Source organism: Vigna angularis, chromosome 11 (genome assembly GCF_016808095.1).
Source record: "Vigna angularis cultivar LongXiaoDou No.4 chromosome 11, ASM1680809v1, whole genome shotgun sequence".
Taxonomy (NCBI): Eukaryota; Viridiplantae; Streptophyta; class Magnoliopsida; order Fabales; family Fabaceae; genus Vigna; species Vigna angularis.
Genome location: NC_068980.1, coordinates 23793884 through 23804606, shown reverse-complemented (window position 1 = coordinate 23804606; position 10723 = coordinate 23793884). Strand labels below are relative to the sequence as shown.

The 10723-nt window shown below is 32.1% G+C and overlaps 1 protein-coding gene across 1 annotated transcript; it reads left to right on the top strand.

The window, feature by feature from the left end:
• Positions 1-1672: 1672 nt before the first annotated feature.
• On the top strand, positions 1673-4005 carry LOC128194676 (nucleolin 2-like). Its single transcript, XM_052870239.1, has 7 exons — positions 1673-1726; positions 2241-2348; positions 2457-2573; positions 2766-2843; positions 2947-3045; positions 3188-3280; positions 3973-4005. The coding sequence occupies exons 1-7, from the start codon at positions 1673-1675 to the stop codon at positions 4003-4005; spliced, it is 582 nt and encodes a 193-aa protein (XP_052726199.1).
• Positions 4006-10723: the final 6718 nt, after the last annotated feature.

Sequence of the window (10723 nt, the reverse complement as noted above, 5' to 3'; positions counted from 1 at the left end):
TCAAATGGGCTAGTTTGAGATCCAAATATTGGATAAAGATAGAATAAAGGCCCAGCTACAATTACTAAATTTATAATTGCATGATTTTTTCCCCTGTTCTTGCAAAGAGTGAAAATTTAATTAGACTTCATTAACTATTTAATTCTCACAATTTACTACTATTATTACTATTCTCACTTCTTCTATTAGTCTTATTATTATTTATATTATTATTACTATCACTACAAAAACATTCAATTTTACCAGAGGTTTATTTCCGGCGGTTTGGAAAACCTCCGCTAAGTTTTGGCGGTTTCGTGAAACCGCAGTTAAGTTATAAATATTTTAAAAAAAAATCACTTTCGGAGTAAAATATTATTTTGGTTAACCTAATCTGCCTTCCTTAGCGCGTTTTTATTTTCCTTCACTGCCGTTTTGAGTTCATCTCTTCATCTCCACTTCAACTCTTCATTTCCACTTCGACTCTTCATCTTTGTCGGCCACCATCTCCTTCACGCCGTCATTCACTGCGCCACCTTCATTAGATCTCCATCTTCTTCACCTTCCAGCCACCACCTCGCGCCCGTATCGATCACCGTGAGTCATCAGAATCAACAACAACGTCATTTTTGTTCCCTCATTGAATCAAAACGCAAAGCCCTAAATCACCACCACAGTCTACGAATATATCAACCACAAATCACAAATCAGCACCTGCAAAAAACCAAAAATTGCAATCTGCTACCACGAGCAACATTGCGCCACCCAAACTGTGAAAACACAGTTCCGTCTTGAAGAAAAGAGGTTGAAAGGGTTTTCTTTTTCTTTTTTAAGGGATTTTGTGACTCACCATTTCTTGCTTCACTCAAAGTTTTTCATGGTTCTACTAACGAGTTTCATGACTTACCTTTTATTGCATATACACAAAATGAAAATTTAAGCTCTAGTTTGAAAAGGGAAAGTCCGGCTGCGGCTGCGGCTGCATCAAGCTCTGTTGAAAAGCTTAAGGCTTCAAATTTCCCAACTTCACTTTTAAGAATTGCTTCGTGGAAGGTATATTCTAGATATAACTACTTGTCTCTAGAATTTTGGGAAACTATTATTTTCATTGAGTTTTAAATAACTCAAAGATGTCTCTCTTTGTGGCAGTATAAATTAAAACATGAGGGTGATTTAGTGGCAAAATGTTACTTCGTTAAACGAAATCTAGTTTGGAAAGTTCTTGAAGGCAAACTAAAGAGAAATATGGAAATCCAGTGGTCAGATATCATGTCACTTAAGGAAAATTGTCTTGATATGGGACCTAGCTCGTTGATTGTAGCTGTAATTTGTTCACATACCTCTCTGTATACTTACTTTGAGTGTTCTTTTACAATGCAATAATACAAACACGTATGTTGTGGCTGAATGTTCAGTTTCATTTTCATTGAACTATTGATGTGTTTGTGTATTGCAACTCGCAAGACAACCTTTTTTCTTCAAGGAGACTAGTCCTCAACCTAGAAAGCATACACTATGGCATGTTTTTATAGTCAAGCATGTTTTTGTTTTGTGTAATTTGAGTAGACAGTGAAGAAGAGGAGGAGGAGGATCTTCCAGTGAAAGGTCAAGATAATGGTAAATTTGTTATGGAAATAATGACTTGTTTTTTCTTATCTGATTATGTGATAATTTCCATCATTGAAAATTGTATATGGATGATGATAGCGAGAGTGATGAGGAAAGTGAAAGTGATGAAGAGATCCCTGTGAAAGGTACATCCCATTTATGTGTTTGATTGTTGTACATTGTAAGAATAATGTTAGTTCACTTATTCATTCATTAGTAAGTCAAATACTTGAGTGTGGAATGGCTTCAAAAAGCTTTTTTCTTCTCTATTTACATGATGCATGTTTTATGAATTTGGTATTTGGTTTCAGTGTTAGTTTATAGTTGGTTTTTGTTTAGCTTTGTTTTCTTCTTTTTGTGACAAACCCCGAAAATCAAGAAGGTGATATGAGGAGTTTCAGGATTTTGAGGTTGGTACTCGTTCTTTAGAAAAATAAGTTGTTGAATTGCAGACAGAGTTATTGAGAATATAATTACTGTTTTTTTATATTCATGGTTTCATGCATTAGTAGGCCTAACTTTCATGTGATTGTTATCGTTTCTCACTATTTTTTATTGTTATTTGGTCCAGAATATAAATTTTACGTCAGTTGAAATATCACTCACATTTGTATTTTTATGGGCTTTGTCATCTTTTTTCTTTTTGGTTTCAGAAACCTGCTGCCAAGAATGGCTCTATAACTGCCTCTGCAAAGAAAGGCAAGCCAGCTGCAGCTGCCAGCTCTTCTGATTTATCTGAGGCATCCTCTGACGAGGATGATGTGAGTAACACGTTTCATCATGTCTCAACTGGAGAAAACCAACTCAGTATTTGGGATTTTTGTTTGTTGAAATATTTACGGTTCCTCTTTTTTCCATATTGTTTTAAGGTTCCAAAAACTAAGGCGGTCCCTGCTGCAACAAAGAATATAACTTCTTCTAACAAGAAAACTCAGCCAAGTGGAAGTTCTGATTCTGATTCTGATAGCAGCTCTGATGAGGACGATGTAAGTTTTATACTCAGTGGGACATCACCAAATTGTTGTATATTTTATCTGGAATTAAAATAAGAAATTATATCAAGTAGATTGTTCAATGTGTTTCTGTTTGGACAATCTTTATTTCGCCAATATATGTGGGAACATTGTGCAATAATTTTCTATTTTTTGTCTCGTGGTTTACTTGCTTGATAATATTAGAAAAAGAAAATATCTGCAACTACAAAGCTGCCTGCTTCATCAGACGATGATTCAAGTGAAGACTCTGATGAAGACGATGTAAGTTGTGGGTGATTGGATGCAATTGATAACTGAGCTTATTTTACTCTTATAAATTTGTTATTGGGCGTTATGTTCTGTTCTTATAATTGTTAATATACAGGATGTCAAGCCCTCTGCAACTACTGTGTCAAAGCCTGCTGTGTCAAAGAAGAAAGTTGATAGTTTTGATTCTGATGATAGCAGCTTTGATGAAGACAATGTAAATTTACTAATTTTATTTATCTTTTAATAGTGCTTTTTGGTTCATGTTCTGGAAGTCAAATGATTAGTTGTTTGTGATTGTTTTTATCAAGTAAATCAGATATTGAACTTAAACAAACCCAATGTCTCTGTGTTTCCAGAAGAAGGCTGCCAAAAAGGTTTCCAATGCCAAGTCAATGCCTGTGTCTAAGCAGCCTGTTAAGACCTCAAGTACTAGTGATTCAGATGAAGAGGTATTTTATTTAAATATTCTCCGTTGGTTTTGGTTTTATAGTTTTTAATTAAATTCATCTTTTCTGATATTTTGGTGATATTTTATTTAACTAAATTCTTATTGCAAGTATTTAGAGCATTATCTTCAACATCTTGGGCTGTGTTCCGAAAATAAATAAAATGAACAAGGACAAAATTTGCATGGCAAAAAGTAGTGGATGGAAGTTGCTTGGGACCTTGTGGCTTCTGATCATAATGAAGTTTGTTCCATTTAGGAATTGATGAAAGGAACCTTGTGATTTTATAGCTGTAGTGATTCAAGTTCGTAAGCTACTATCGGTTAATTCCTGTAATTAGACGTTTCTCCTATCTTTTCTATCTTTAATAAAAACAACTTTATTATCTGATTCATTCCCGTATTATTTATATTTTATCAATATATTTTTCCTTTAATTATTTAATATCATCAACTCGTCATATTTTCATTATATATTTTTAACTCTTTAACTACTAATTTAGGATATTAATTGGCAACACAAAAAACAGTAATAAAATATATGAAAAATATTTTTTTAAGAAAACAATATGAAGTGTCAAATTTGTAATTATTTTTCTAATATAATTAATAGGTAGAGACATTGTGATAGCAAGAACGTTTTTGTCAGATAAAGGATTCTAGCTTGATATCTGGTAAACTTCCCTCCCTTTACAGGTTATTCTATTCAATGCTTTGTTCAGGTCCTAAACTTGATTCACACCAATTCAAGGATATTCTTGGTGAGACTACAGCTTCTAGTAAGAATATCCTTATCTATTTCTTGTTCAAGTTGTTCCTGCAAATGTCAACCATATTCTTGATCTTAGAAATGCATGTGTGTACTGTACATATAATTTGACACAACTGATATAATTAAATTTACAGTATTTATATCAGTGTTTCATTTGTTGAATATATATATATATATATATATAGCTATGAAAATATCATTGACGTGATGATAAAAAGGTTATTTATCATTATGTGATATAGCAAAATATAAGATTAGTGTGGGACACACTCAACACATAGCCACTTCCTCTTAAATCACCTTAGAATTAATGTCTTAAGAAAGCAGGGTAAGAAATAATCTAACAAGATAAAAAATTAAATAGATAAATAAAAAGAAAGGGAATTAAAAATATAAGTTATAATGTGAATTCAGTCTTTGAAATTATAAATAATCTCAAAATTTAATCCAACTCAGAACTGGGATATAATCTGATTATATTATACTGGATAATACTACTGTTCACTGATAAAAACAGTAGCAATACCCTCTTTACAAATTATATTATATATACATGTTTTTAATTTTAAATTATCAAATACAAATTTGTAAAACTGATTATTATTTTATATTATATAGTAGAAAAGATATAATAAGAAGCAGGTCATCCCCAAATTATTGCTTCTAAATTCTATTGAATAAAATAAAAGAAGTCATTATTACGAAGTTAAAAAATTAATCCATTTCACCTCTGTTCAAAAATAAAATGATTTCTCGATTAATTGAATGTCATACATGAGACTGGAAACTAATTGAAAGATTGAAAAGATACACTGAAGGGTGATGAAGGGGATACATGTGGACCTGAAATGGTGTTTTATATGATCATGTAAACACTAGGAGTATGTTGCACATATGATTTTTTTAATTGTTAAATTTATTTGTATGATTTTTTTATTAAATATATTATCGACTAACTATTATCTTATATTGTAGGTATCTGATCAAGAGAGTGGGCCAAACAATAGATGTAATGAAGAAAAATATTAGATATTGTTATTGAATACTTTTATGAGTCATACTTTTAGTATTGAACATAATGAACCGGTTTCTTTTTAATTTTTATGTATGAACAATTAGTTATATGAATGATATTAGGTTGAACAATGTAGTTTATTTTATGCAATATTATTAAATTTTAGTTCATATTAATTTATTGTTTGTTTTGTCAATAAAATCATTTTTATTATAATATAATTTTATTACAATAAAAAAAAATGAACTATACAAATTCCCGGCGGTTTTAAAACCCCGGTAAACAAAACCATCAAAAATAGGGGCGGTTTTAAGATAACCCCAGCTAGTTCCGGCGGTTTTTGAGTAGCCCCGCTATTTCCGGCGGTTTTAATAAAACACCAACTAATTCCGGCGGTTTCTACAAAACCCTTGGAAATTCCGGCGGTTTCTGGAAACCCCCGCTAATACTGGCGGTTTTTTCCAGAACCGCCGGTACTTGCTTGGCGACGGACGTTTTCCCACCGGTTTTTCCAACCGCGAGAAATATGATTTGCAGGGGTTAAAACCGCCGGTAATAGTTAGAAAAACCCCCGGTAAAAATACAGATTTTTGTAGTGTATAATCCAGTTTTGCATTCTAATAAATCACAATATTTATGATATTCATTTTCTTAATCTGATCACCATACAAATCTTGAAAGTTTGAGATGTCAAACTTGTAAAATATTCTTTACTTTATTTAATTGCATTTAATTTTTTGTTGTTTTTAATCATTAATAACGAGTCTCTAACTCTATTTTTTCACCTTGATTTATATATATTGATAAAAGCAAAAAGATGTAGGGTACATTTGGCATTCGGTTACAATAATCAATTCCAAAACAGCAAAACTTTCCCAACTATTCTATGGGAAAAATAAGACAGGAAAACATCGGCAATTCTAGCTTCTATTAAAACATGTATTTTTTTAATGCAGCAATAATACCTATAACCATTTTCTTAGATCATTATAAAATTATATATATAATTTAGAAAATAAAAAATGTGTGAAGTTAGTTACATGTCAATCCATCGGACACGTGTGACATTGTGGTGGAGCATCACCGATGCATGCTGGTATATACCTTAAAATCTTCTCTCATTGCTTATGTATGCATGTCTGCCAAAAAAAAGGTTGAATCTAATTAGGTTGCGATGTGTTACATGCATCTTCTCCAAGTTTCTGTGCATTGTTTTGGAACCGAATCAGACACCTTCTTCTTCACCGGAGATATATTAATCTATTATTGTTGTGTTGGCTTGGTCTACATCAATCACCAATTTTTATATTGTTTTAGTTTGGTACACTGAAGCACATATTCTAAGAGAGCGCGACACATGTTTCATCTCCATCACCATGTGTGTCCCTTATGTTCTTCTTGAACACAATAATGCAGAGAGAGGGTTTCCCATAAGGAATTTTGGATGAGTAATAGGACCACACCATCCACCTTTGCCATACCACACCAAAATGTTGCACCATCTAACCTATTTTTTCATTTGTTTTTTCATCACTATTCTCCAACATATTCGGCCAATTTCAACATCCAACATATGAACCCTCCTTATGTCATGCTAGACAAAAATAGAAAAAACAACCTAAAATAGTTTAAAAATAGAAGAAAAAATCAACTATCACTAAAAAAACTTATATTATTCACGGATAAATATTATTGATAACGTCGAAAGTTTATTAGTATTTGACTTTTTTCAACGAATTATCGACGGACAAAGATTTATCAATAATTTCTTGTTTGAAATATTTATCGACGAATTATGTTTGTCGGTATTTATTGATGGTTGATTCCATTGGTAATTATTAGCAAACATAACGTGATTCGTTTGTAATTGCGAAACAGGTTGAAGTGTAGTGGGTAACATTTGCTCTCCACCACATTCAACTTAGACAAAATCAAAGACAATAAAAGAAAATCCAAATCAAAGAATTTAGATATATGTAATCATAGATCAACCAATATAGTGAAATAAATGTATTCCATATCATTAAAAACATAAAATAATGTCAATTATACAAAACATAACATAAAGTAACTATCTAATAATTATTGTAGTCATCATCAAAGTTGTTGCCTTCTGTAGTAAAATTAACCACACTTAAAATATTTACAAACATTACTTACCTCCGTTCCAAGCTTACTTGACCTTTGCCTAAAAGACCTGTCAAGATAGCCATAAGAAGAAACATAAAAATAAGGATGGTTGGTAACAAACCCAAAAGACAATGCATTCATCGAGTCATGAAATTGCAATTCATGGACTGATCTCAAAGGTGCCATTATTGGAGTTGTGGCTTGAACACCCATCATGACAACATAAACTTGGCAGACTACTTTTTTTTGTAGCTTTATCTTTCTCATTAACTAATGAACAGAGCAAAAACAGAGAGAAAACAAGTTATTTTAGTTTATGATTTTTACTCTCATGACAAAGAGAACATGCATGAAGTGGTTGCAATGCTATGTTAGAGTGACATCATTGGTAGTTACAAGTGAAAGATAATGATGGGTGAGGTTGGGTACCATTTGTGCAGTGCTATGTTATGGGTGAGATGAAGGACACGTTGACATGATGAGACAAAGGGCAATAATTAGAGAGTACTAGATTTAATATCCATCTACTTTACACTAAATAGAGATGTATATAAGTTGCTTTCGGTTCCATTATTTTCCTTTTTTTTCTGAGGGTGGATGTTTATTACACATGAAGTACTTGGAAAAACACTAAAAGGGAGGTTGAATAGTGTTATAGGAAAACATTTTGCGAAGGAGATAATTTAACAATTTTTTTGTAGATTGAAAAGTTTATGTAAGTTGTTAAATGCTTGACTTGAAAATTTAGTTTAAACTATAAGTTCTTTAATAAATACTTTTCAATCGTTTAAATATGTTTGCTACAGTGTTTTGATAAAACTAGCTCTTAATAGAAACACATTTGGTGACAAGAACTTTTGTAGCAGTTAAAGTATATGCAATTCCAGTATTCTTCACCACTTCTGGTACCCCTTGTCTAGTTAAGTTTCACCCACTCCTAGTTTCCACTAAACAAACTTGTCTAGCAACCATTTAACTCCACCAAGTTAAATGTTAGAGTTTCACCCATTCTTGGTTCCACTAGACACACCCGTTTAGCTATTGTTTAACTCCACAAACTTAAACGTAAAGTGTTTTAATTCTCATTAGAATTTACAACCAAAAGATTGATTACAAGTTCTTAGACGATAATTCTCGCAGAGAGGATATGTGTATAATACAATTCAATCTAACAGAATCACGAAATTTTTCTCTCTTCTCTCTTCTTACAACAGTAAGCTTATAAATCAATAAAGCTTGAGAGTGTTTCTTTTCTTGAGATTTTCTCTCTTAAATATTCTCTTTTGAGTTCATGTGCTTTTGACCTTTTCCTTGACGTTGTTCGCTTGAGCCTTTTTGTTCTATATGTTATTCTCTTGATTCTCTTTTTAAATGATCTTCTATTTAAAGGATTCTAAAAAATATATCTATTAGACAGAGCTTTGCTTTGATTCTTGAGTCTTCTTACTCTTGTTACATATGGCAGCCGTTAGTTAAAGTCAACTTGTCAGAGCGGACTTGCTTTTTCAGTACTTTGACAAAAGTAGATAGTACGAATTTTTTGGCACGACTTTTATTGAGGAGAACATTATGTGAATGTCTTCTTTGTTTTCAACGTACACTTCTGATTTAAAATGGATGAAGTAGGTTGATGCGTGTAATAGGCAATTTGCACAAAGTAGAGTAGATATGCATCTTGGATAAAAGCTGACAGAAACACGAACAAAATTTCCTAGGACGTGTAGATTCACTGTTCTTAAGGACTTATCCGCGGTGTATTGCGCAAGTCGCCCAGGATACAACAGGAACTTCCTAGAATATCTCTGAGGATCTCAAAACTAGCAAAGATCTCTAAAAAGAGTATAAAATAAATCTGGAATAATTTTAGAAGAGGAAAAGAAGAAAGGAGAATGAGAAAAGACTGTTTTGGGATGTGTTTTGGAATGGAGAAAGAGCTCTCTATTTATAGAGTTAGGGAAGAATAAAATCAATAAAAGACAATAAAAGCAATAAATAATTTGACCGTTGCAGTAGTTAAAAATTTGACTATTGCTAATTAATAAAAATATTAATGTTGCCAATTAATAAAAGAATATTAATGATAAGTATGAAAAATACATGTTTTCAGATTTATTAATTAACTCAAAGTTTGTATTTATTCATGAAATAATGTGTTTTCCTCATTGAAAAGTTGTAATTAGAAGTAGGAAAGTGTGTAGTAAATTGTACATGAATTTATACATCAAAGTGGAGTGCTATCAGATGTTTCTCGCTAAACCAACATTAAATCGCTCAGCTAAATAGAGTTTTATTCGCTCAGCACACCAGCACAACTCGCTGGCGAATAAAGGACAATTAAAGATATGTTGCAATTGAATATTCGCTTAGCGCATAAAGAGTTGTGCGCTTAGCGAATTAGTTATTTTTTCAATTGGCTTTTAAAGTGGGAAATAGACAGAAAGAACTAGAGGAGAAGTTCCAAACGGAAGAAAGAAAAGAAAACATCTCAGGAACTTCAGCAGCCCACTTCAAGACATCAAGACACCATTGTTGCAAGGGATTGCTTCAAATGTGTACGTTCTAGATGACTAGGAGTAGTTAAATTTTTCTTTCGTTGGAATTGGATGTAATGAACTCACTCTGATGTAATTTTCCTGTTCAATATATCGTTGTTCGTTCATATGCTCTTTCTTTAATTTACTATCATTGTATGGAAATATAATGTTATTTGAATGTTTCTGATTACTGGAAAGTAACTTTGAACATGGACATAGATAGAGCACCTAAGTGATTTGGGATCTAGGGATAGACTCAATAACTTGGTCATTCTTAGCATCAGACTTAATGCAAATTGTATGTTAAATTGATTAAAGGATTAACAATTTGATATATTAATTTAGAACTAGTTGCTAAAGGGATTAGGACTAGTATACCTTGATGTGAATGTTTGAATGAAATAATGAAATATTGAACAGAGTTTAATATTCATATGATTCATGAAACCAAATTCCAACAAAGTTTCTTTTAAATATAAATTCTTTGCACACCAACTGTTTGATAAAATACCAAAAAGAGTTTCTTGTGTTGTTTTGTGCATTTTGATGTCTAATTGAGTTATAAAAGGAAGAATTGTCATGTGTTGCACAAGTCCTTTGGGAGAACGATACTCTGAACTTACTCTATATTACTTGGAACGATTTGGTATACTTGCCAAAAAGTTATCAATTAACATTGTAAAACGTTCCAACACCAACGTTTAACTTTTGCAATATTAAAACAATCCCGCATATATTGCAAAAAAGAGTTCAAAGAAAAGATAAGAAACTTTTATTCTGGGTCTCAAAGGATGTAATGCATCAAAGTTGGTATAACAAGCTATATGAACCACTCTTAGATTTAGAAACTTAACACACAATGTAGTTGGTATAACAAACTATATGAACCAAAGACACTTGACGTGTGTTAGAGGTTTATCAATCACAATACACCCCCACAATCCTTGCTGTTATCGCTGTGTTGTGCTTACTAAGCCATGTGCGTGCCCGATATTC

What these genes read in the sequence shown, in the direction of transcription:
- LOC128194676 (XM_052870239.1), top strand. Translation starts at nt 1,673, where the DNA reads ATGGATGATGATAGCGAGAGTGATGAGGAAAGTGAAAGTGATGAAGAG. An exon ending in CATCCTCTGACGAGGATGAT is followed by an intron (nt 2,349 to 2,456) that starts GTGAGTAACACG and finishes TATTGTTTTAAG; the next exon opens with GTTCCAAAAACTAAGGCGGT. An exon ending in GCAGCTCTGATGAGGACGAT is followed by an intron (nt 2,574 to 2,765) that starts GTAAGTTTTATA and finishes TGATAATATTAG; the next exon opens with AAAAAGAAAATATCTGCAAC.